At 39.4% G+C, this 27,202-nt stretch overlaps 1 protein-coding gene across 2 annotated transcripts in view; it reads right to left on the bottom strand.

Annotated features, from left to right (window-relative positions):
• The window catches only part of EXTL2 (exostosin like glycosyltransferase 2), a 151,230-nt gene that overhangs the window by 94,756 nt on the left and 29,272 nt on the right, over window positions 1-27,202 (bottom strand). Inside the window, exons 5-6 of one of the 2 annotated variants that reach the window (XM_078072688.1) lie at window positions 7,219-7,303; window positions 728-826 (exon numbers count right to left, since the gene is read on the bottom strand). In XM_078072688.1, coding sequence (XP_077928814.1) covers window positions 750-826; window positions 7,219-7,303 — 162 coding nt within the window. In that variant the 3' untranslated portion in view covers window positions 728-749. Of the gene's footprint in view, window positions 1-727; window positions 827-7,218; window positions 7,304-27,202 lie in introns of those variants that run through there. The other variant, XM_078072686.1, reaches the window with a different exon arrangement.

The raw sequence follows: 27,202 nt of genomic DNA, 5'->3' as shown, positions 1-27,202 counted from the left end.
ATAAAATCTTTAAAAAAAAAATCAGAGATAAGGAGGATGGAGGAGGAGTGGTACATGAGGTAAAGCAGCCAAGGTGTGTGTAGTGAGAGATGAGACCCAAGCATAAAACGTGGAGGGAAGACCAACATTTTAATGATATTTGGAATATAGGGAGTTTATAAAAAATGATGAATATGTGTAAACAGAGAGGTAAGAGGACAGTCAGAAGAGGATGGTGCCATGGAAGCCAAAGTAAGAGAAAGAAGATGAAAAAGGTATTATCAGAGGCAGTATTAGCGGAAAAGGAAGAGAAGATGCAGCAATTATTGTTCAGGAAATTAAGATCCTGACCCTAGTGGGCTTCATATATAAGAAGCAAGCCTGATCCCAGCATGTATTAATTAAGAGTCCTTGCAAGGACACTGAAGAAATGCATCAAGTACTTATGGCTTATACCAACAAAGAGATCCTAAAAGAAGAGTTGACCCTGGAACCTACAGTTGACCCTTGAACCACGTGGTGGTTAGGAGTACTGACCCCCACATAGTCAAAAATCTATGTATCAATATAGCTTTTGAATCCTCAAAAACTTAACTACTAATAGCCTATGTTGACGGGAAGCTTTATCAATAACATAGTCGATTAACACATATTTTGTGTGTTATATGCTGTATTCTTACAATAAAGTAAGCTAGAAAAAAGAAAATATTACTTAAGAAAGTCATAAGGAAGAGAAAATACACTTACAGTTTCTGTACTATAAAAAATCCTCATTCAAGTGGATCTGCACAGTTCAAACCCATGTTGTTCAAGAGCCAACTGTAGTCAGAAGAATCAGTATTGGTACCTGCTAAGAAAGAGAAGATTTGAGGAGGTAATACTCCTTCAAACCAATGTGTAGATGCCTCACTCATAAACTTCTGGTAAAGGTGATGGGTATCTGTCTCCAAAAACTGCGCGCACACACACACACACACACACACACAGTTTTGCTTGTCTTTTCAGAGGATAACCAGAATTCCAGAGACTCTCCTTCCACCAGTGGATCAGGGTTTGGATGATGAACCTCTGTTTTTCTAGGACATAAAATGACTTAGGCTTAGTGATTGCTCCCTGATAACTCACTGTGTCTCATTTTAATAATCTTTGCTTTTTTTCCATCTCTATTCTCATTTATGCTTAAGTGACAAATTTTGCCCAATGTTTCCCTAATTATTGGTAATAACAAGCCAACGAGAGAACATAAAAATAACCTTTTTTCTTACTGTGCCTGGTCTTCTAGTGGTACATTAGCCAGCAGTAATAATAGCTCAGCCCTCACAGTTGGGATTGGCTTTCAACTTAAAACTAATTACCACATTACAAAGGAATAGATGAATATAAGAACAAAGACAGCAGACACACTGAGCATCATATCACATGCAAGGAAGGGCACAGAAGTGAACTGAGAGAATTGCTCAAGATAAAGTTTTAAATTTAACAATAAGATGTGGGAAAGGTTTTTACCATGTTCATTAAAGTAAAAGGCTTTTCACTAACTTGTTATGTTGTTTCTCCTATTAAAAATGTGATTCAGTGCCACCCACGACATGCGTTTGCTAAGAACACACTCAATAAACTAAACTAAACTAAGAAATAACACTAATAACTCCAACTGGTCAAAGCCTGACGTGGCTAATCTCCTGAGAGGTGGGATTTTCCTCGTGTTTGCTTGGGTGGGGCTGGGCAATTATTCAAGGAAATGTACATGCAAGCAGGAGTGACAGTGGAAGGTTATACCACAGACATCAGATTACCTGGGAAGAATTTTTTTTTTAATATTGTTGCTTGGAGCCCTCTACTCCAATTAAGTGGGAATCACTGTGGGTGGGCCCGTAAGGCAGAGTTTATTGACAGTTCGTCCTCAGGCGATTCTACTGAGGAGCCCAAGATGAGACCCCCTGCATTTGAACAGTCATTTGAACAGTCTCTGTGCTTGGAGTCGGTTGTTTGCCCTTTAGGGGAAATGGTGAAAGCTCAATCTAACATCCCTTGTTTTCATAATAATTTGCAGATAGAGACTGTGGGCCATCTTACAAACATGTCCTATTATAAAGGCTACTTTTTTAATCGAGCCTGTATGTGAAAATCGGTCTATTTGCAGATAAGCACAGTTTAGTCTGTTTGCAAGAAGTCTCAAACCCTATACACAAATGGGCTGGATTTTGCCTATGAGAAGTACCCTGGACATTAGTTGATATTCAAATGCCTCTTGGCTTTCTTAGTTTTCTCTTCCCTGCTTTGATTCTACCTACACCTTAATAATTCTCACCATAGGCTCTGTTTCTTATCATTTTTCATAACATACATTTTCCCTTACACTTAGAAAAAAATAATTGTGTTCAATCTTAACCCATTATTTAATATATACTTCCCTTAAACCCTTTTTTCCTGATAGCTTTTCACCTGTCTTCTTTCTCAGCTTACATCAATTGACATTGTTTGAGTTTTTTTCATAGGTTCTGCCTCAAAAACATCTTATGGGTTACAGTTAAGCATCTGTCCTACATACTTCAAGTATAAAACAATTCATGGATAAGTTATTTGTGTTCAGTCTGTGAAGGGCAAAGGAAGCTATGCTTTAGAGATGCTCAATGACTTGTTCGAATGAAAAATAAAGTTTTAAATTAGAGAGAATCCATTATTCTCCAGAGTAGCAGTCACTGTATGAACCAATAGTTTGCAGGGAACCAAATGTATAGCTCGCAACTGATGACTTTGATAATGGGTATAACTGAAGTATCTGTGTCACTAATTGAAGAGAGACATTGTAATGCGAAGAGCATCAGACTGGGAGTTGTGTGGTTTGATTTCAAATTCCAGTCTGCTGCTTCTTAGTGGGACCTTGGGCAAATTCTCAACCTTTCTGGGTGCAATTGTTTGAAAGAGTGAATGGAAATAGCTCTAGAGTTGAAGGCAGAAGATCTGAGCTCAGCCATATCTCTTCTTCTTATAGGCTTTGTAACTTAGATCAAGTTACTTAAACTCTCTGTGCCCATTGAGAATAACACCGATCTTACTTCACTAGTTTGTGGTGAAAAGACTGAATGAGATAATAAAGAACAGAACCGGAACTCAATAAATGTTTGGGGTTATTTTAAAGCAAATAACGGCAAACACTGAATAATAAAAAAAAAGGACGTATTTGGAGTCAAAGAGAACTGAACAGCTGTATGACTTCTGTATGACTTCTGGTATGTTACTTCTCTGAATTTGTTTCCTTTGACTATCATGGGAATTATGTAAAAGTATGTATATAGACCACTTTCCTTGGTCTCATGGGTATGTAGGAATGAATGAGGTCAAATGATGAGTGTATTTCACTAGCTCTTGCCCCCACCTGCTTGCTCCTTACAGCATCCACTCTTTTTTTTTTTTTTAAAGATTTTATTTATTTATTTGAGAGAGAGAGAGCACATGAGAGGGGGGAGGGTCAGAGGGAGAAGCAGACTCCCCGCCGAGCAGGGAGCCCGATGCGGGACTCGATCCAGGGACTCCAGGATCATGACCTGAGCCGAAGGCAGTCGCTTAACCAACTGAGCCACCCAGGCGCCCAGCATCCACTCTTTAAGATGGCAGAGATGCCACCTGTTCCTCCATATTCCCTGGCTCACTTGCATTTAGGCAAGGATATAGGACTTCTTCTGATCATTGGCTTGTAAGCAGAGATGACACATTTGTTATGATCACCTCGCCTCTCTTGATCAATACACCCATCTTTTTGCCTATAAACTTTCTGGAAGTAATAGTGGGTTTCTTTTCTTTTTTTTTTTTTAAGGTTTTATTTATTTGAGAAGGAAGGAGAGAGAGAGCATGAGCAGGGAAGAGCCGGGGGGGTGGAGCAGACTCCCCCCTGAGCAGGGAGCTTGATGCGGGGCTCGATCCCAGGACCCTGAGATCACAACCCGAGCCGAAGGCAGATGCTCAACTGACTGAGCCACCCAGGCACCCCAGTAATAGTGGATTTCTAAGAGTGTTAATGAACATATCCAGTCAGTTATCATGGGACATCCAACAGATCCCACTGCTACTTCTTAAGCATCTGCTACATCCCACCTGAGGACTATAGTCACTTGCCGTGCACTTCTCCCTCAATGTGCTAAAACGATTTGTTGGATTGTGCTAAATAGAGGTATGCCTCTTTTCCCCATTCTGCATTACCCTATTCAGAGGACTACCAATACCTTGCTGAGCTTTCGTGGAAATGCTCTGTTCGTGCTTGTGCTCTCACTTGGCTCTCCCCGCCCCGACCCAGAAAGGGTCCATGGGCAAGACATCAATCTAAGGGACACAGGAGTCTCTTGAGGGAGTAAACTCAGAATCTCTCTTCTCTCCTCTTTTCTGATGACCAAGCCTTGATATTTGGTTCAGCACATAACATCTGGCTCTTTCTTCCCTTAGGATAAGTTGTTTTCCAGGAGGATCTTTGGCACTGTCATGAAAATAGATTTGCCTGAATCTATTCAGATACACCTGAACTGCGTATGTGGAAGCACTTAGCCTCAAGCTGAGCTATGCGCTCATGCGCACAGAGTGTCATGTTTGTGATAACCATTGGAGCCCTGGGAACCAGACGTGCAAGAAATGGCCGTGTTGCAATGGTGCAGACAGTCACAGCTAATGGCTTGGGTGGTACATTTCTCTTTCTTGTTTCTAAGACTTAGAATCTTATTTTCCTCCTCCTCACCTTCCTTACTTATCATGCTTTTGTTTCATTATTGTCAGAGAGTTTGATCCATTTTATTTTTATGCAGAAAAGCATAGTCCTTCCTGGCTGCTGGGTTGGATTTATTTTTATATCCAATAGGAATCAGGTCAAAGAAGATGGTCTCAGAATGTCTCATATCCAGACCAACTCACCCACCAAGATTTTAAACTTCGTTCTTTTAAAATGTTGATAAACACAAGTGTGAGGGAATTTTCTTTCAGTTTTCATCAGATCTGAATGTTTAGATTTTTTGAATTCCATGAATCAGGGGAACTTCCCAAGAAAAATGAAAGCTTTTGAGGCCACAGGGATTTTAAAAGGGTTTTGATCTTTCTTTCAAGGTACTCCCCAGGGAATATGATGTGTGGAAGCTTCATTTAGCTGACTTATTACTATTAAGGTGAATTGTTTCATTTCCTTTAGAAAATCCAAAAAGGAATTTTTTTCTGCCGCTTTTAAGTGATAAAAATCTAAAAACAATGTGTCCCAGTATAATAAGGATTTGGGTGTTACTTTTTCCTCTGTTAAGAGAATAAACAACTCCATTCACAAACTGCCATTAAATTAAATTATTAGTATCAATGGAATTTGAAACTGAATAATAATAAGACTTGATATCATGTTACTTTTCCTGACATTTTCTGGGCTTCTTTGTTGATTGGAAATTTCATTGCAAAATGAAAGCCTAAAGAATAAACTTTTCTTAAGAGAAGGAAATTTATTTAACCAAAATGCCTTATATGTAAAAAAAAGAAGCCGAAGCCTAGAGAGTTTACATTACTTACCCAAAGACACAAAGCTAGTTAACAAAAGCCCTGATTTCCTAGTTTCTGTTCAGTAGTGTAAAAACAGCTGTTTACAATAGGCATGGGTTTACGTTGTAAACATTTATAGTCAGGCAAAACATAGCAGGAAATTTGCAAACATTGCACACATGCTGTGAATATGTACCAAGCCCAGGCCCCTTTTTTTGTCACATTGCTGTTACAGTTGCAATAATCCCCTCCTTTTGCTAAAGATGAGTTAAGAAAGGGAAAGAGGTGAGAGTTACAAGATAAGAGCAGTGTCAAAACCTGCCCTGCTCTGCGGGAAGCCTGCTTCTCCCTCTCCCACTCCCCCTGCTTGTGTTCCTGCTCTCGCTATGTCTCTCTCTGTCAAAATAAATAAATAAATAAAATCTTTAAAAAAAAAAAAAAAAGAATGCATTTAGGAGAGAAGTGCTGGGAAGCTGTCCAAACACGAAGAAGCCGTCCTATTTTTAGAGACTCCCCAAGGTCCGCTGTTGTTGACTTTATGGACTCAGTGCTTCACACCACCAAAGGAAGAACATTCACAATTCTTTCCAAGTTCATGGCGACAAGTTGCACTTTTTACAGCAGCAGAGGCATCGGCCTCCTTACCAAATATGGATATTCAGTTGAAACCTAAAATCATCCCAGACTAAGGTAAGGAACAAATGTTACAATTACCCTAGCCAATGTGATGACATTTATTTGAGGGCAATGTGCTGCGGGGATAGAGAACCATAAATTCTCCCCTTGTTATCCCCTCCTAACTGCACTGGAAATTTCCTGAGCATCCAATAAACACTCTTATTTATGGAATGCTGTGTCAGGCGCCTCCTTGTGCCCCATTTCAGATCCTCCAGCCTCACCTCCTGTTCCAGCCACCGCTGCAGCCACCTGTCCAAGGTCGGCTTCAGCCAATTTAGCGCAAGAGCAAACTCTCTCCCTGTGTGCCTCTCACCACCTGCCTTGCCTGGAGCTTCTCTGCCGCCCTCAGGTATGGAACGCCTATGCAAACCTGCTCAACACTTGTATCAGTCAGGGTTCAATCAGAGAAGAAGAACCATCAGGAGGTTTTATAGATATTTCCATTTGTTACAAGGATTTGACCTTATACAAGGATTTGACCTCATGGATGCTCGTTAGGCTGTCACCATAAGGCTGTTGTTCTCATATCAGGGGTGATGTATTACTGTGTCTTTCTTCCTCACTAAGCTGTAAGCTCAACAAAGTCAAGATCTTCACCATGTTTTTGGTATATTCATTAATGTGTCTACATCACCAAGAAAGATGTCTGATAAATAAGTATTTGTTAACTAAATGCATTAAAATGTGTGATTTGATAAACTGCCTTGAAGATCACAACTCAAGGCAGAAATAAACACTAATTGAAAAAGGGTATACAGTCAACCCTTGAACAATGGGGGGGTTAGGGGGCACTGATCCGGTCGAGTCAAAAATCCACGTATGACTTTTGACTGCCCCAGAACCTAACTACTAATAGCCTACTATTGACCAGAAGCCTTCCTGATAACATAAACAGTTGATTAACTTATTTTCTGTTATATGTATTATATAATGTATTCTTACAAGAAAGTAAGCTAGAGAAATAAATAGTTACGAAGAAAATCATAAGGAAGAGAAAATACATTTACAGTACTGTATTGTAAAAAAATTCTTGTATAAGTGGACCCATGCAGTTCAAACCTGTGTTATTCAAGGTCAACTGTATACAGTGCTTCTCCAAGGATAAAAACTGGAACTGTTCTCCTTTACCATTTTTAGAAGTAATCTGGAAAAAAGAGAACAGAGAGAAATTTTCTGGATTTCTAGAAGACATGTAGCTCTTCCTAAGAAATTGAAAACCAATGGAATAAATAGTATGAAAATTTTAATGCTGTGTATGCAAGAAAATCAGCACTATTTTTCTGTATGGAAAAATGCCAGATAGTACAATCGAGAAAAACAGTGCAAACATAAAGGATCACTGGCCATTAAACAGGGAACCAAAGTTGGTATAGGCTCACCAAACAAGATATCATTCTAGTGTATTGCTGTGCCAGAACAGCAAACTAAACGCTAAGCTTGGTTAGGAAGGAAGTTGGAAACCATAATGTTGTTGGTGGGCTATTTGAATTGTCTTGCTTTCTCTTCAGAACAAAAGCTTAGTCAAGGAGTGGTGGGCTGCTTGGCATTATTCTCCAGACCTTGTGTTATGTTCAGCAGAAAGGTATGCTTGACCAGAAGGTACGTCCTCAGATATGGACAGACCTGATTGTTCCAGTCTCTTCCCTGTACATGCTGGCTCACCCTCTCCATGATGAGGCATGTATGGTACCTCATTCATAATGCATTAGAAGCAACTTTTTGTTTAATTATGGTGGCCTGGGAGTAGCCTTATAGTTTTCTGTATCAGATAAGAATTTGGTGTTTGGGCATAGGCATGGCCACTGCTGAGAATTTTTCTAGGTGATGGAGAAGGAAGAGAAAGGAGGAGGATGAGGAGGAAGATGAGGAGGAAATTGAGGAGGAGGAGAGGAGGAGGAGGAGAAATTTTACACTTATTGTGCTCTTTCTAGGTGCCAGGAACTATGCTAAAAATGTAACATTTATTATTTTATAATGTTCTCTATAAGGCATGTGTGTGATTACATCCAGTTTACAGATGAGTAGGCAGAGCTTAGAGAGCTAAAGAAACCTGCTTAAGGTGACACATTAATAATTATGGAACAGACTCAAACACATGTAGCCTGATTCCAAAACCTGTTCTCTTAGACCTTGATCTTTTCAATACTGAAAGTTAAAAATTAAGGGGCGCCTGGGTGGCTCAGTTGTTAAGCGTCTGCCTTCAGCTCAGGTCATGATCCCAGGGTCCTGGGATTGAGCCCTGCATCGGGCTCCCTGCTCCGCGGGAAGCCTGCTTCTCCTTCTCCCACTCCCCCTGCTTGTGTTCCTGCTCTCGCTATCTCTCTCTCTCTGTCAAATAAATAAATAAAATCTTTTTAAAAAAAAAGAAAGTTAAAAATTAAGTAAAAATGTAGATTGATATAACGAATACCTATATGCCAACTACCTAAAATGAACATCCATTCGTTCATTGTTTTTGGAAAATCTTAGACCATTCTTGCTTCAAACATGTTTGTATGTCCCCTTGTCCTTCCCCTCCCTTTCTGGGTCTCCAATTGCTTGTATGTTAGACCATCTGATATTATACCACAATTCCTTATGCTTTTTTCATTTTCTAAAATCATTTTTGTCTGTCTTCCTTGGTTTAGATAAATTCTATTAACTTATCCTTGCACAAAGTTCTTTCACATCCAGTTGAATCCTAACTGCAAGTGAATGTCTCCTCAGAAAGTTTCCTAACACCACACTCTTCAGCAGCTACTACTGATTCTCTTGGTTGGAATTTGGGATTAAATCCATTTGCTATCTCAGACACTTGTCTGATAATTGTGACTACAACTCAGAACACTTCCTAGGCACTGACATCAATAGGTACTGAAAACTTCTCAAATTATGCGATATCAGAGACACCTGATTGTTTATTTGCACATGCCCAATCTCGTTGAAAGAATGTAAGCTATTAATACAGTAGTCGTAAAAGCTCCCATTTATCGAAATCATGGATCAAGCACTATACAAGTTTCTTTACTTATTTTAAAATTTATATAATCCTTATAATAATCTTGTTTTAGTATCATTACAACCACTTTATATAGACGAGAAATTTTCTAATAGATTTCAACTAACTTTCTTAAGGCCACCAAGACCTCAAATTTTAACCTCAGTCTGTTTTAACCATCATGATGTTCTAGCTTCTAAAAACTTAGGAGACATGGTGGTGATTTTCCAAATCATTTCTTCAGGGCTTACACACTCATCTTCCAGCTGCTAGAACAATCAGCTACTGATTGCTCATAACTGCCTCTTTCCCTGAGTACTGTCTTGCCCAGGGTTCTGCCCCTCAAAGAGTGGCCAAGGACCAATGACTACCCCCTCGCCCTAATCCACTACATTTCTGAAGGGCTATCCCAGTTCCAAAGCTCCTCATAAAATTGGCTGAGGCCTCAGTTCAACCACATTTCTGGTCAGTTTTTCCTTCTGCCGAGTCCTGACTCTTCTTCCCTGCCTCGTAAGTAAGTCTCCTGAGAACACCCCCCAAAAAACCCTCTGCACAGCATCTGTTATGGATTGAATGTTTGTGTCCCTCCAAAATTCATGTTGAAAATCTAACCCCCAATGTAATGGTATCTGGAGGTGGGCCTTTGGAAAGTAATTAGATTTAGCTGCAGTCATGAAGTGTGGGACCCTCATGATGGGATTAGTGCCCTTATAAAGTGAGACACCAGAGAGCGTGTGTGCTCTCTCTTTCACTCTCTTTCCCTATGGGAGGACATAGTGGGAAAGCCAGGGGGAAAACTCCCACCAGAACCCGATTATGCTGTCACCCCTGATCTCAAACTTCCTGCCTCCTGAACTGTGAGAAAATAAATTTCTGTTGTTTAAGCCACCGAGTTTATGGTATTTTGGTATGGCAGCCCAAGATGACTAATGTAGGGTCTGTTTCCAGACAGCGCTATCTAGGATATACCCACTTGGTATTAATAAGTCTTGCTTTTCTAAATAGAATAAACTAGTAAAAATAGTAACAAAAGTAATTATACCTTATATGAAATAAAATAATTTAAAGAAACAATAAAAGTCTTTCTTTGCCATTTTATAATTACATGGGTTAACTTCCTTGTCCCACACTCCACACTCTTGTTCTTTTTTTAAAAAATTTATCCTTTCATTAAAACAAAAAACCCTTATGATGTCATATTTTATATGTACAAAATAAATTATGCAACATGTATTTCAATTGGAAAGCAAAATAATAAAATAAACAGTTGTTAATCCATTACCCACCCTCAGAATTTTAATATTACCAATGTCATGGAAGGTACCTGTTTTTCCCTTCCTGACCCTATTGACCTGTCTCTTTCTTATCTAGATAAAGTTAACCATGATCTTGAGGCTTGTGTTTATTTGTAGTCTTTTTATGGTTTCACCACTATATATATATACACAAATATATATACAAATAAATATATACACAAATATATATCTATTTGTTTTTGTTTTTGAAATTCATAAAAGTGGCATATCACACTGTACAAATCATTATCACCATATCCTTACTAGAATGTAGGCTCTGTGAGAGCAAGGATATTCATCCGTTTTGCTCACTGATATATCACAAGTGGCCACAACAGGGCCTGGCACGTGGTAGAAGCTCAACAAGTATTTGTTAACTGAATAAACAAAAGTCTGACTCTTCTGAATCATTTCCATCCTTCTTTTCCTATCTGAAGTTTGACAGTTCAGTTTAGCTGTTGAATGGATTGGGTGCTGATTGTCAGATGCCATGTTTGGTAGCTTACTGTCCTCCCTCATATAGGTTTCAGTGGTCTGGTTGTGATGTAAGCTGTTGTAAATAAACCCATTTCAATAAGTGTGGATTTTCTTCCTGCTTATCTCTGCTGTTTCATTATAATTATCCCAAGCCAGAAATAATTCTTCAGTACAATGAATTTTGCCCTAGTCACTGAAGTTTTCAGGATAAGACAAAAATATGGATTTCCTTCCTTCTGCTGCTAAATCTCAGATTCTCCTATGCAAGAAGACTTTTCTAGCCCAACAGCTCAGTGTTTCAGAGATGTGACCAAATTTTAGAATTATAAGGGCCTTATAATATATACACTGTATTTTGATATGCCGTCATTGGTATACTTTATACATCTTTATGTAATATACACCGCATAATTTCCTTGAGTCCCATTTTTACTTACACAGAAATCGCCTTCAGAGATTTTTTTTTTTTTTTGGTTAATATGTATTTCCTATGTTTACTTTTCTTTATTTGTTTATTATACATTTAATTTTTCTTCCCTTTTACTGGCATGAAGTCTTTGCTGGAAGTCCCGTGTGATAAAACTTACCATATATAGAATGTTACCAACATTTGCTAAGGCATTTAACTCTAAAGACATTTGGATACCATGCAAAGTTGTTTTGTGAGAGAATTGTGCAGTGGAGGAGGAAGGCTGTTTCATGATTATAGCAGGGTTTTTTGTTTTGTTTTGTTTTGTTTTTTTACTGAAATAAGGGAAAGAATTTCTGGTGTTTTTTGTAGTGTTGTCATGGACTTCTATTCATTGGCAAGGTATTCTGGTACACTGTGCTTTGCAAAACTGGAAATTCCCTGAGGAATCTCCAGGAAAGCTGAATGCCATCTAAAGGGAAAAAAAAAAACTGAAACCAGGGAGCATAATATGTGGGAAAAGAACCTAGCAAAGTAGAACTGTGCCATTTTCTAAAGGTTCACATGAGCTTGAAAGACTTTTATGTTTGGACATAAACATACATATTGTTTGTTCTCATTGTTGCTTTTTCTTAGTCTATAATCAATGAGCAAGTATCTGTTGAATACTCATATTTACTTAGAACTGCTTGAGACACTGTGGGGTATTCTAAAGAATAGTCAATATGGGGGGCGCCTGGGTGGTTTAGTGGTTAAGCGTCTGCCTTCGGCTCAGGTCACGATCCCAGGGTCCTGGGATCGAGCCCCGCATCGGGCTCCCTGCTCTGCGGGAAGCCTGCTTCTCCCTCTCTCACCCCCCCCCAATTGTGTTCCCTCTCTCGCTGTGTCTCTCTCTGTCAAATAAATAAATAAAATCTTAAAAAAAAAAAAAAGAATAGTCAATATGGACCCTGCCCTTCAAGAGCCTACAACTGAGTAGGAGGAATAAAAACACACTTAAGCCACAAGGCAAAGCAAGATGGTACTTAATTACTATAAGGGCTAAATTATGAGGTACAGACTATTAGTACTGTCAAATTGAGTGGGAAGAGATACATGGAAGCAGAGGGCAGGCTCTCAGGATATTCCAGTATATTCCAGTAATATTCTTTCCCATCCGTGTGGTGAGCACCTGGGTGTTCTCTTTAGAACCATTTGTTAAACTGTACACATATGTTTTATTTACTTTTGCTTATAATTCACAATAAAAATGATAAAGGAGAGAAGGGGAAGGAAATGAATAGAGCCTGGAATCACTGGGACAAAAATTTGTGAAAGAAATAGGACTTAGGGTGGGCTTTAGAACAGGCCCACAGGAGAGAGCGATCATACCAATGCAAATGGAGCATGGTCGTGGGTGGGTTGGGTGCAGGTGTATGGCAGGGAGGGAGGGTCCCCACCAGAGAGGACCTGGAGTGTGGGGTGGGGAGGTGGTTGGGAGGTGCAGTGGCTAAAATAAAGCTGTGCAGTGTGAGAGTCGGGGTAGAGGGTTAGAGGAGAGGACCATGAGATGGAGGCAGAGGAGGTTAGCCCCTGGTGCAGTAGGACATCCATACGTCATGGGTTTTAAATTAGGTGACAGACTGATGACAGAAGAATTTAAGAAACAGTATGGCTGTGGCCTGCCTTTTGGATGAAAACGGGATGGAAGCTGGAGTGAGGAAGGGAAGCAGAAGTTGAATCACACCAACGGTGAGGGCCACCCGTCTGTCTCACTGGAGAGGCAGAAGTGCGTGTGACAAACACGGCAGGGGAGGCATGTCTACCACTGGGCAGCTGACAAGATGAGGGGACAGGCAGGATAAGTTAACCTCATATTTTACAAAGCCAGGGAAATGATGGTGCCAATGACAGAGTGGTTGGTAGAAGTAGTTGGTTACGAAGAGAAGGTAATTTTAGGCTTTCGAACATAGAATTTGAGGTGAGAATGACAGCTAGGCAGTAGAGATCCTGGGGCAGATCAGAAGCACCTAGAGAAATTTTGGTGAGCGTTTTCTAGTATAAGATACCACAACAACCAGAAATGAATCCACATCTTGTGTTATATAATCTATCACAAAGTACCTAAGCAATGCTTCTCTCGCATCGAAGATAAGGCTAAAACTCAAGGTAATTTCCCCTCCTTGAATATGATAGCCATGCCCACCAGTATCCATTTCTGACATTTCTATGACTAGTCCAAAAGCAAGACTTGTGTATTTTATTGGAGGAAAAAGGCAGATATTCCAGCTGATGGTGATGTCTATCAAAGATGAACTGTTGTTACCACCTTCTGAATCTTTTTGATTATGTGTCTTTTGAACAAAATTGGAGAATTCTACTATAGAAGTGCAAATCTACAGAACTCCAAAGGGCAGATAGAATCAGAGGCAGATTTTGATTCAATTAAAAAAAAGCACTTTCTAAAACTGTGAACTACCCATAAATGGAAAAAGCTAATTATATTCCCTCTTCTGGAAATATTTTAGCAAATGCCTGACTCTGTAGAGATTCTATATATAGGATTCTTACTTTGAGTAGATGATTGGACTGAAAGACCTGTACAACACTTCTTATACTTATTCCCTTCCTCTAAAGTATTGAGAGTAGGTGAGAAAAGATTTAAATAATACCAGTGAATTTGTTCATTTATCCATCTAAGCAGTGTCTGTACTCTTCGTATGAGCTAGGCACTGGGCTAGGCCCTAGGGATGCAACAGTGAAATAGACACTGATCAGGGCTTCAGTGAGTCATCTATTAAGGGGTAAGGCAAACAGAGTGTTAAATGCTACCATAGAAGTAATACTTGGATCTCTGGGAGTGCAAAGTTCCCTCTTGATGGGTCAAAGAAGACTTTAGGAGTAAACAACAGATAGTCAGAAACATCAAATATTACACTGAACCAGATTGTTGAAGACGGAGGAGTCTTAAGTTACTTCCATGAGTATACTTGTTCAGCATGTACTATCTGAGCACAAAAACTCTATAGTTAAGTCTACCGTCAGAAATCAAAGCCTTCTAGAAGGTCTTTTAATATGACAATGTAAACTGCAGTCTCAGACGTGTGTTTTGGGTTCGCAGGAAACCTAAATCCAATTGAGACTGAAATATTTAAAAATCTAGATAAAATCCTTATGTAGTGGGATGATATTGTGAAGTATTAATTGTTTTCCCCCCATATTACCTTTATCCTGCATCTCCCCTATCCAGGCTGCTAGACTGGATTGTTCCACTGCCTCCAAAGAGAGGGGCAAATAAGAAGGGTAGGCGAGGGGGTTGCAGCACAACCAGAAAATAAGGACATCAAATTCTTGGCAGGCTAACTAACAGAGGTGGTTGTATAAATGGAGAAGAGCAGTTACAGCCTGAGCTCGTCCTCCTGAGGGGATTTTTGCAATAGAAACTCAGTTGCTACAGGAAAATAAAATTATCTTCTTAAAATTTCAGATTTGTGATCTGAGAACTTCACACTCAGCTCTCAATATGTATGAGAAATTTGATGGTTAATGCCCCCAAATAATAATTTAAATGAAAATTACAACAACCAATAAATTACAGGTTTATTTTTAGGGGAGAAGTGATGTTTTCTGAAGTTGTATATTTCATATAGGCCCTTGCCCTCTCCTTAAAAGAGGTTAGAGGATTCAAAACTACTTCAAGTTCTTGTGGAAAATAAAAATTTGCAATGCTGTGAAAAAGATGGCTCAAAGTCAATTAAGAATTTTATCTCCATCCTTTAGAGAAATAAATTCATGCAGAAAAATACAAAGTGAGGGAAATCATTTCATGGAGGGAAGGAACTAATAAATTTTGATCACCCACTATGTGCCAAGCATTGTAATAAGAACACAACATATAATCACCCTAACCCTCTCAACAACCCTGTAAAATAGATTAAATGATCCTCTTGTTGCAGATGAGCAAAAAAAAAAAGACTGAGATTCAGTGGCAGAGCCAAGATTTAAATTCAGGCTCATCTGATAACAGAGCCAAGGTTTTCTTGTAAATGAAGATGAAAGATCCAAAGAATAATAGACATCTTGAGATCAAAGTTGCAGGATTACCAAAGCCAAAAAGTTATTCACAATACAATAATAACAAGAGCAGTAATCAGAAAGAGACATGAAGCAAAGGACATGAAAGATAGGGGAGAAAAGAGAGAAAGCAAGCTGGTATTTATTGATGTCTACTATGTGTCAGGAACTGATCTAGAGCCATAATATTCATCTAACTGTCACAGCAGGAAGGATCTCATTGACCAATTATTCTGTGCAGATCATTCTGGAGTAACAGTTTTAGAAAATATGTATATGCAAAGTATCAAAAGGAAAGTGCTCCACTCTGGCTATCTATTCTGAGTCATAACAGCTAAGACTAACTGAATGCTTATTATGTGTTGGGTACTATTTTGAATACTTGTATGTATGGATTCATTTGAATGAATCACAAAAATCCTGTGAGGGGGATATAATTATTATGCACAGTTAATGACTGAGAACCTGGGGCTCAGAGAGTTTGTATCATTTGCTCAAAGTCACACAGCTAGAAAGTAATGGAGTCAGGATGTGACCGCAAGCAACTGGTTTCAGAGTCCTGGATACATTACTGATGCCCACAGCCTCTCTTACTCATTCATCCAAGTATAGTGTGTCTACTGTATACATTTGTCTGCATTATGCCCTCTGAGGCACAGAGAAAAGTACAAGATGCAGTCTTTACCACAGCTTATAAATTAAACTATCTGGTTTAGTCTACCTTTGAAATATGTGTGTGTGTGTGGGTGTGTGTGTGTGTGTGTATGTGTAATTATTCTGATGCCCCAAAATTCCATTACTGTGATTACCTAAGGCCATCTTAGTGGTGTTCATGAAATAAGACCAGTGAAGGTCCCAGCACAAGACTGAATAGATCAATTATAGCAATAGAGAGCCACTCAATTTATTTTGGACCTATTCAATATGGTCTTATAAAAAGAATCATGCCAATCACAATAAATAGTTAAATTTATTTACCTATACTCAACCAAACATATTAGCAAAAAAAGACACTTGAAAAATAATAAATATTTTCTAAATATTATAAAATAATAGTAAGTAAAATAATTGGAATGTAGCCAGATTCTTCAGTCTAGCTGCTCTTAATTATAATATATTAAGGGACTTTGTGTACATATTTTCTAATCCAGTTAAAATTGGTTTTGAAGATTCACCGAGAACTGGGGATTATCCAGATGACTAAAAACAGTAAGATAGCTTCCTAAAAAAGAAAGAAAACGCATTTAGTAACTACTTTTCTTCTGTGGATGATATTATATTGGGGATATGTCATTTAAAACAACAACAAATATAAGCGGCTAACTGGGAATGGAAACGAACAATATAAGAAAGTAGATCTTTTATTTTATTTTTTTAAAAGATTATTTATTTATTTATTTGCGAGAGACAGAGAGAGGGGAGCAGAGGGAGAGGAAGAAGCAGACCCTCCCCCCCTGAGTAGGGAACCAGGCTCTGTGCAAGACTCTATCCCAGCACCCCGGGATCATGACCTGAGCCGAAGGCAGACGCTCAACCGACTCAGCCACGCAGGCACCCCAGAAAGTAAATCTTTTAAAGCACAGCTCTAATGATGGTCTAATGACTTCAGTATTTTCCACAAAGGAGAAAGAGAAATTCTTTTCTGTTAGTGAGTGGAGAAGAAATAAACTAAAGGCTTGAGCAGAAAAAATGAAGCTACTAGACTGTTTCTGAAGAAAAAAGAGAAATACAGCTAACCTTAGCTCCAAGAAGGAATAGTTTGGTAAGCAGTATTGAGTGCCCAGCAGATTTAGAGAAAATAAAATTACAGAGGGATAATTGTATGATTGAGGAACTTTTTTCCTTTAGAATTTAGCTGCCTGAATAGAATAGCAGCAGAAGTATTTTTTAGGGTTTCCAGCGTTGGGGCTTTCTCAGGTAGGGTGGGTCCCTGGCAAAGAGGCAGAAGAGTTGCATAAGTTATTAAGATAAACTTTAAATCATTAATGATAAAATCCAGGCTGAGTATGAAAGGTCAAGAGGTAATAGAATACAATGTGTGGAGTCTTAAAGACCTGGAAGATTCCATGAAGTCAAACATGAATTCTCTTCCCTTTTATCCTTCCCACAGTTCAAACATAGAGGTCATGGAAGTTCCCTCTTGTACAAAAAAACCACCAGTGACTTTTTATATCAAATAAGTTCCTACCACAAATTACTATAATATGTGAAGGATGGTAAGTGAGCTTATCAAAATGAGAATTTATTTATATAAAACTCAATGAAAAAACTTTGGTATATCAATAGTGTCCAGTAAAATTGAAGAAGTCATCTGGCTAAGGTCCCCATACAAAAATACCTAACTGAGAAAAGCAAAACTATACGTAAGAAAGGAAGTAAAGAATTTCTGTAACTATCAAGAAAAATGTCTCAGTCTGCTACTTCGTTTTCCAAATCTGGCAGGAAAAGGCTGATCTTTAAAGTCAGGTATTTTGGAAACTGTCAACATGGGTCAGTTTCTTTAATTCTCTAAGCAGGAATAACCTTCTAGGAGCGTACAAGTTCATGTTTGTAGAGCACTTTGCCCAGTGCCTGTCCTATGTTAGGCTCAATAAATATTTCATTAAATTCCTACATTAATCTGGCAAAAGAAACTTGATCATAGACTATTCTAGTGATTTTTTATAAACACAGGTCATGTTCCACAAGTAACAGTTTCTTTTTATTTTTTATTTTTTTAAAGATTTTATTTATTTATTTGACAGAGAGAGACAAAGCGAGAGAAGGAACACAAGCAAGGGGAGTGGGAGAGGGAGAAGCAGGCTTCCCGCGGAGCAGGGAGCCCGATGCGGGACTCGATCCCAGGACCCTGGGATCATGACCTGAGCCGAAGGCAGATGCTTAACCACTGAGCCACCCCGGCGCCCCAACAGTTTCTTTTTAAATTTTAAAATTATAAACTGCAAAATAAAAGATTGGAGTAGATGTTGATTACCAAACTTATTAATAAAATAATGCCTCTCAAAAGTTTTCTTGTAAAGTTTGCATGAATTTGGATAGAAAAGCTCACAATAAGAGAAAATACAGGTCTATCCAGTGGCAGGCTTATGATATGAAATATGATGTTTTAAGGACAAAACTCAGATATAAAAGACTAATTTGCTTTCATTTTTAACTCCTTCATTCTGCCAGGTGTTTAAAAAAAAAAACAAAAAACAGTTTAACCAGAGCCACGCAAGCTTAGGAACTTTGGGTTTAAATTCAAACAACTCATTTTTTTCTTTCCCAAATAGTCCTTGGGATAACTTCAAATTTCCAAAAGAATTTATAGGATATACCTACTATAATTCATTCTTCTGATGAATAACATTCTAGAATTTTTCTAAAGTTATATCAGCCTTGCATTCTTGAGATAATCTAACTTGATCATGATGAATTGTGATCATTTTTTACATTGCATATTGCCAGTTTTAGTTTACTAATTTTGTGTAGAATTCTTAAATCTACATTAAGTAAAATTGGCCTGTAATTTTCCTTTCTCATACAATCCTTGTCTGGTTGTTATCAAGGTTATATTAAACTCACAGAATAGAGTAGGGAATGTTCCTTTTTTTAAATTTTCTATAAGAGTTTGCAAAAGATAGAATAATCTTTGCCTTGAAAATTTGGTCAAACATTCCAATAAAATCATCTGAGATTGCTGTTTTCTTTAGGGAGATGCACAATTACCTTGTAAATTAGTGTTTTTAATGGTTATTGAACTATTTCTAAAGGTTTATATATTTTTTCTAAATTTTCAACTTATTAGCATAAATCAACTGAAGTATCATTTTATTCTCTTTTAAAAATTTTGCTGGATATGAAGTTATCTTCTTTCTCCATTGCTAACCTTATTTATTTGTGCCAACTTTAGTTTCCTTTATCAACCTTTCTAGAGGTTTGTCCATTTTAATAGTTTTTTCAAAGAACCGACCTTTAACTTTGTAGATCCTATTTTACTGTACCTTCTGTTTTCTAAACCATTAATTTTTTCCCTAACTTTATTATATTCTTTCTTCAGATGTTTGTTTTTCTTCTGTTCTTCTAATTTTTTAGGTTGTAAGTACAGCTTATTTATTCTTTCTTAATATAAGCATTTAAAGCTATATATTTTTCTCTAAAAACTACTTTTGCTGGCCTCTTATGTTTTGATATGGAATATTTTTATAATTTTTAGTTATAATCTACACATCTTAATTTCTCCTTTCCAAGTATATAAGAATTTTTTTGCTTGTCTTTTACGGTTGACTTTTAATTTAGCTAAGTTGTATCCAGTAAACATGTTCTAAAATAATTTGAAATTTGTCAACCTTTGCTTCAAGGCCTAGATTGTAGTCAGTTTTTGTAACTGATCATTGATAGGTATTTAAATAGATATGTCTAGCAAATTAAAAGTTACAAAAGTTACCTTACCTTTTAGTGAAGGAAGACAAGAGCTGGATAAAGAGACAGGTAAAATATAGGGTGTATCACATAACAGTGTCCTAAGCAGAAACGTGAAGGAGAATAAGGGGACAGCCTCACTGGTAAGGAAACATGTGAGCAGAGCCCTGAGAAACTGGAGGATGCCAGCCATGCCCATATCTGAGGGGAGAAAAGCCTTCCTGGGAGAAGGAGTAGCCAAGGTAGGAGATGGAAGTCAGCTTGGTGTGTTCAAAGAACAGCCCAGATCCCATGGGGCTGAGGCAGAGTTAGTGAGGCATAGAATAGTAGGTTTTGAGGTGGGGGAGGGAGGGCAGGATCAGATCATTTAGGGACTTATGAGACACCCAAAGGATTTTGCCTTTTCTTTTTGAGTGAGTCTGGAAACTGTGAGAAGAACTGTGATAGGTCTGATTTTAACATTTTTTTTAAAGATTTTATTTATTTATTTATTTATTTATTTATTTGGGAGAAAGAGAGAGAGCGTGGGCACACACAGAGGGAGAGGAAGAAGCAGACTCCTGGCTGAGCAGGGAGCCTGATGCGGGTGGGGCTCCATCCCAGAACCCTGGGATCATGACCTGAGCTGAAGGCAGATGCTTAACCAACTGAGCCACCCAGGCGCCCCTGTCTGACTTAACATTTTAAAAGCTCCCTCTGTTGGGGCACCTGGGTGGCTCAGTTGGTTAAGTGTTGGACTCTTGATTTTGGTTCAGATCATGGTCTGAGGGTCATGAGGCCAAGCCCCATGTCAGGCTCCATGTGCTGGGCATGGAACCTGCTTAAGTCTCTCTTCTCCATTAAGGAGGGCATGTGATGTAATGAGCACTGGGTATTATATAAGACTGATGAATCACAGACCTGTAACTGAAACCAACAATACATTATATGTTAATAATAAAAAAAAGATTCTCTCTCTCCCTCTCCCTCTGCCCCTACCTCTGCTTGTGCTCTCTTTCAAAAAAAATAAGTAAATAAAATAAAATAAAATAAAATCTCCCTCTGTTGAGATCATGGCTAGAGGTTTGATGAGAGAAAGGTGAGAATGTGGCATTTCATTCATTTAGTTTTATTTACTTCATTTAGTATGTGATTATTGGGTGTTAAGAACTATGCTAGCTAGTTTGTATTCATTATTTCATTTAATTTTCAATTGCTCTGAAGGAGATAATAATAATAATAAATAACCATAATAGTAATAGCTAACATTTATTGACCACTTATAATATGCCAGGCACTGTTCTGGGCACTTTAATCATTTAATCCACCCCAGAACCAATGAGAGAGATAAAATTATTGTCCCTATATCACACATTTGGGGAGCTGAGGAATGGAAAGATGAAATCACTCACCCAAGGTCAGCTGGCTGAGCCCAGATAGCTTAGCTGCAGAGCTTTGTCTCACAGCCACTGCACAATATGACCTCCCTTGTGATAAGCTCACTGAGATTAACAAACTTGCCAACTTCACATCCTACTGAGTGATGGATCCGTAATTGGAACCCGGGTCTATCAGACTCCTGGACCCAGGTTCCCCGGTGATAAATGGTACCAGCCCATAGCCTCTCTGCAAAGCCCTGTTGGTCATGAGGGGTCAGAGTGAGAAATGGTCAGTGGCATCGCCTTAGGATAGAAAGGTTAGAACATTCTGTAGATTGTGTGTTCTTTCGTTTTGTTTCATGCTACCCCTCGGGTATCACTCTCTGTACTCTGTCACACTTGACATACTTGCCTTTTTCCATTCCTTAAGAACAGTGGACATTTCTTCTCCTCTTTTGTATCTCGAGCATCTAACACAGTGCTAGGCAGAAGGTGCTTAATAAATGTTTGTGGAAGGCTAAATGATTGCTTAAACTCTTTCCTAGAGAAGACGAACCAAATACATAGGAGCTTAACCTACTGCATGTGAAAGAGAGATGCTAACTCACCAAGTGTCAAGTAGAGTGCCTGTCTTAGTCAACGTATTTCATAATCACTGAGAAGCTGAGAAAATATGTGGTGAGAATATACAAATTACTCAAAACGAGGCTCAGAGAAAAAAATAAGTTAAATAAGTAGCTCTAAGATGCTGAAATTTACTGATTTTTCATAAGTATTTTTAAAGATTTATTTATTTATTTGAGAAAGAGAGAGAGAGAGAAAGAGAGTGTGCAAGTGGGGCGAGGGGCAGAGGGAGAGAATCTTCAAGTAAACTCCCCACTGAGTGTGAAGTCCCACACGGGGAGATCATGACCTGAGCCGAAATCAAGAGTCAGGTGTTTAACCGACTGAGCCATCCAGGAGCCTCAGTCTTTCATAAGTATTTAAACAAAGGTGTCAGATATGTTAAAAAACAACAACAAGAAGAAGAAGAAGATAGCAGGAAGGGAAAAATGAAGGGGGGGCAATCACAGGGGGAGACGAACCATGAGAGACTATGGACTCTGAGAAACAAACTGAGGGTTCTAGAGGGGAGGGGGTGGGAGGATGGGTTAGCCCAGTGATGGGTATTAAAGAGGGCACGTTCTGCATGGAGCACTGGGTGTTATACGCAAACAATGAATCATGGAACACTACATCAAAAACTAATGGTGTAATGTATGGTGATTAATGTAACATAATAAAAAAAAATAAAAGAAAAAGAATAATATGGGATTATTATTCCAACAAAAATAAATTAGGATTATTGTTTAGTTTCTGAAAAAAAGATAAACAAAGGTGTCAGGAAAGTTGGAAGTGATTTTTTTTAAATAGCTTTTTAATAATAGGGCAGCATTAGGGTGGCTAATGGCAAGTGGTAGGTAAATATTACTGAAACAGATCCAGAACAAACCCAACTTTCCGCGTGATAAACATTTTATCAGCAATGCTATATGGAAATTCCTCAGGTCTAGAGATTGCCCGGTCCTTGTTCCCTTCTACCCAGTATCCTCGAAAAAGAAGAAGAAGAGGAAGAAGAAGAGGAAGAAGAAGAAGAAGAAGGAGAAGGAGAAGGAGAAGGAGAAGGAGAAGAAGAAGAAGAAGAAGAAGAAGAAGAAGAAGAAGAAGAAGAAGAGGAAAAGAAGAAGGAGAAGAAGAAGGAGGAAATCAACAGGCCCTAATTTTCTTTGTTGAAGAGTCAAGAATATGGCTGACAGCTATTTTAAATGAGGGACCCTCAATGGAGCATTTTGCTGCAGTGGGTCTGACTAGAAGGACCCATCATATTTGCATGTAATCTGTAACTGCAGTCCTGTTGTGAACCGCACGGCTGCCAAGAATGGTAGTGAGCTGAATGTATGGTCAGAGTCAAATTACAAAGGAAAATCTGCATTCTCTTCAGATAATCTCCTGAGGTCTTCCATAACCTCTTTCTCAACCCTCACATCTCCATTGTGACCAGAGGGGGGGGCGGGGGGAGAAGTAGAATGTTTCCTTGTTAGAAGTAATTTTCATCCCTTTTCAGAACTCCAGACTGTCCCACTGGGGGGTTGGAGGCTGAGGGCAAATCACATACTGTACCCTGTTCCCTTTCCAGTATCTTAGTCCTTCTCCACATGCCCTCCGTCACCCATTCAGATAAACAGATAAAATTGGGTTTAGGTAAGCCTTAAGGAGAATATTGAAAGAGAAAAATCACAAAGGAGCAAATTATACCAATCAATTATATGCATTTTTAATAAATGTGATTTTTTTTTCCCCAGCATTACTTCCATTTACTCCCACAACTCCTCTTGGAATTACTGGCATCTTTGGCCTTCTGAAAAGAATAGGGAAATTACAAAGCCCTGCACAGGGCAGTGTTTTTCTGAGTAGGATAGAAAACACTAGTTAAGAATACGAGCTTTGGAGTCCACTGACCCAGCTTTGAATATTGTCCTTTTACTGTGTGGCTTTGAAGAAATTACTTAATCTCTCTGAGTTCTAGCTTCTTTATCAGTTAATTGAGGATAATAATACCTATCGCATAGGGTTGTTTAAAATATATATAAAGAGTGTTCCGTAAAAGATGATGCATGCTCTATTGTAAATGGTCAAGAAATGGTAGATGTTAATATTATTGTTACCATGACATTTTATTCATTCAATAGAGGTTATTAATTTTTAATCCAGAAGTTGTACTGACTGTACTCACTTTAAATTTGTGATTGCACGGGGTGCCTGGGTGGCTCAGTCAGTTAAGCGGCTGCCTCCAGCTCAGGTCATGATCCTGGGGTCCTGGGATCGAGCCCCACGTCAGGCTCTCTGCTCAGCGAGAGCCTGCTTTTCCCTCTCCCTCTGCCTGCCACTCTGCCTGCTTGTGCTCTCTCTCTGTCTCTCTGTCAAATAAATAAATAAAATCTAAAAAAAAAATTTGTGACTGCAAATCTCAAATGGTTCAAAACACTGTTAGACCATTCTAACTCATTTCCATGCTGACTTCATTACCCTCCTCCAAGTTAGCTATTCCATAACATCCTCTCTTCTCACATCTCTAGTATCTCTCTCTCTCTCTCACACACACACATACGCATGCACACACTCACACTCACACCCAACTGGTACTCATACTCAGACCTTAGTTTATAGAGACAACAGAGTGATCAGATGGGAACTGCTCTCCTTTCCACCATGAAATCCATAACTTGCCTACATCTCTGTTCATGGACTTTGCCTTCCCTCCTTTTTCAGTAGAAGAAATGTCCCTGCTCCGCAGGCCCCCCTCCCCTGAGCTTAGCACACATCCTCTCTGGCCTTCCTAAGGACCTTACTCTTGCCTTGTGTGTTGGCTATGTCGCCTCTCACATGATTCCAATCTCACTGTGACCCATGGTTCAGCCAGGCCCTCCTCCCTTCTCTGTTTACATTATCCCCCTGGATGATTTCACCCAGCTTCATAGCTTTAAATATCACCTATGCTTTAATGACTCATCCCCAGTGTTCCTCATCACAGTACATATTACCAATATCCCCCTTATTGCTCAGGCCCCAAACCTAGGAGTCCACAAGTCCTGTATCGCTTACAGCAATCTCCACATGCATCTCAAGGCTAACCACCTTCTCACAACTCCATTACTACCACCCGATCAAACCCACCATTTCTCTCTTGATCAGGGTTTCTCAACCTTGGCACTATCAGCACATTGACCAGATAAGTCTTTGTCGTGAGGGGCTGTCCTGTGCGTGGTAGGCTGTTTAATAGCATCTCTGACCTCTAGCCACTATGTGCCCACTCCACAGTGTGACAACCAAAAATCTCTCCCAACTGTGCCAAATGTCCTCTGGGGGGCTAGGGGTGCAAAAGCACTCCTGACTGAGAACCACTGGTCTAGGTCATTGCCAGCAATCTCTTTGCTGGTCTCCCAGCTCCACCATTGCCCTTCTAAAATCTGCACCCCAGAGCGATCTTATTAAGGACATAAATCATAACATCTCCAGCCCCAGCTTAAACATTTCAGTGGCTTCCTTTGAACACAGTTCAAGCTTCTGACCTTCTTTCCTTCTACTCTCACCATCTGTCTCTGCCCTTTACTCACTCTGGCGTTCTTGTTGTCTGCCAGACTTGCCAGGCTCGTTCCCATTTCAGGGCCTGTGCCTCTGATGTTTCCCTCTGCTTGAAATTCTTCTCTTCCCACAGATCACACATAGTTACATTTCATCATTCAAGTAACATCTCAAATGTTTCCTCCGGCTTTTCCTGGACCCCCAGCCAAAGAAATCCCCTAAAGCTGCTCTCCATCAATTACTCTATTTTATTTTATTCATCAGTACTAAAATTCTGTTTTTATTTTGTTTGTTTGTTTTTACCTACTTACTGTCTGCCTGCTAAAATGCCAACTCCACGAGAGGAGAGGCTTTATCTGGTCTTGTTCCCCACTGTACCTTTAATTTGTTGAAAAGTCCCTGACCAGAATAAACGTTTGGAAATGATTAACTGACAAATTGTTAGCTAATTGGCTGATTAAACACTTATGTGATCCTCCTACTGGGTTTGGGGCTACAGCTAGAAAAATGAATACTGAGACGTGGTTTCTGCCCTCAAGGAGCTTGGTCCAGTGGAGGCTTCAGAGAAGTGAAAAAGTAATCCCAGTACAGAATGGTAAGTGCTGTAATGGAGAAGCCTAGGGGCGGAAACAGTATTCATGGCAGAAGCCCTTAACTCAGACCTGGGGCAGCCAGAGAAGACTTCCCAGAGAGGGTGGCATGAACGAGTGAGTCAAGAGGGGTAAGTTGGAGTTAGCTGGGTGAGTGGGTGTTAGGGGCTGAATTGTGTCCTCTCCTCAGTTCATGTGGTGAAGCCCTAACCTCCAGTACCTCAGAATATGACTATTTGGAGATAGGGCCTTTTAAGAGGTGATTAAGTTAAAATGAGGGTGGCCCTAATCCAATCTGACTGGTGTTATAAGAAAGAAGTTTGGACACACAGAGCGGCAGCTGGGATGCATGCGCACAGAGAGACTGTGTGAGGACTCACAGAGGAGGCGGCCATCTGCAAGCCAAGGAGAGAAGCCTCAGAAGAAGCAACCCTGCTGTTACCTTGAATCTCACACTTCTAGACTCTGGATCTGTGAGAAAATCAGTTTCTGTTGTGTGTGGTACTTTGTTAAGGCAGCCCGAGCAGACCAGTACAGTGGGGTAGGAGAGGGAAGTGTGCTGAAGGAATGAAAAGCCGCTGAGTGTGGAGTGCAAGCTGGGTGCTGGCAAGAGAGGAAGCTGGAGAGGTAAGCAAGGGTGAATTCATGAAGCCCAGAGGAGGAATTTCAGCGCTGTGGTGAGGGGTCTCCAGAACACTGCAAAGCTACAGGCAGCAGAGTAAGGCGGTCAGATTTGCCTGTGAGAAAAAGAACTTTAGCGGTACCATAACAAATAGATTTCAGGAAGGCAATCCCAGAGACCCTGAGGGCAACAAGGAGGCCTACAGCTTTGGAGTCCAACAAACCAACACTCTGATCCTGACTCTGCTATTTAAAAGCCCTATAACCTTGGGCTAGTTCTTCCCCTCCCTTTGCTTCTATCTCCCCACTTGTTATTTTAGGCATAGTAATTTTTACCCCATAGTAATTTTACCCCATTTATGAGGATTAAATAAAACAGCGTATTTAAAACACTTAGCATAGTACTTGACACATCATAAGCAATGATTGGTAGCTATTAAAATGTCTAATGTGGTTATAGTAGACCTGGAAAAAAATGGACAAACTTAAGAGATCTTAAGGTAGATAATCTGGAAAATATGGTGATTAATTTTATGTCTGGGAGTAAAGGAAAAGATGAAATCAAAGAGTTTCCAGACTTTTGACCGGGGAAGTTTTGCATTACAGCGTCAATTCACCCAAATAGAGAACATAGGGAAGAAGCAGGGAGGAGATGAGGATGAGTTTAATTTTGGATGTGTAGTGTTTGAGGGATCCCTGGTACATTTAAGAAGAGTTGTGTCATAGATAGTTGGATATAG

Source organism: Halichoerus grypus, chromosome 5, assembly GCF_964656455.1.
Source record: "Halichoerus grypus chromosome 5, mHalGry1.hap1.1, whole genome shotgun sequence".
NCBI classification, from domain to species: Eukaryota; Metazoa; Chordata; class Mammalia; order Carnivora; family Phocidae; genus Halichoerus; species Halichoerus grypus.
This window is presented reverse-complemented; position numbering and strand designations above follow the sequence as displayed.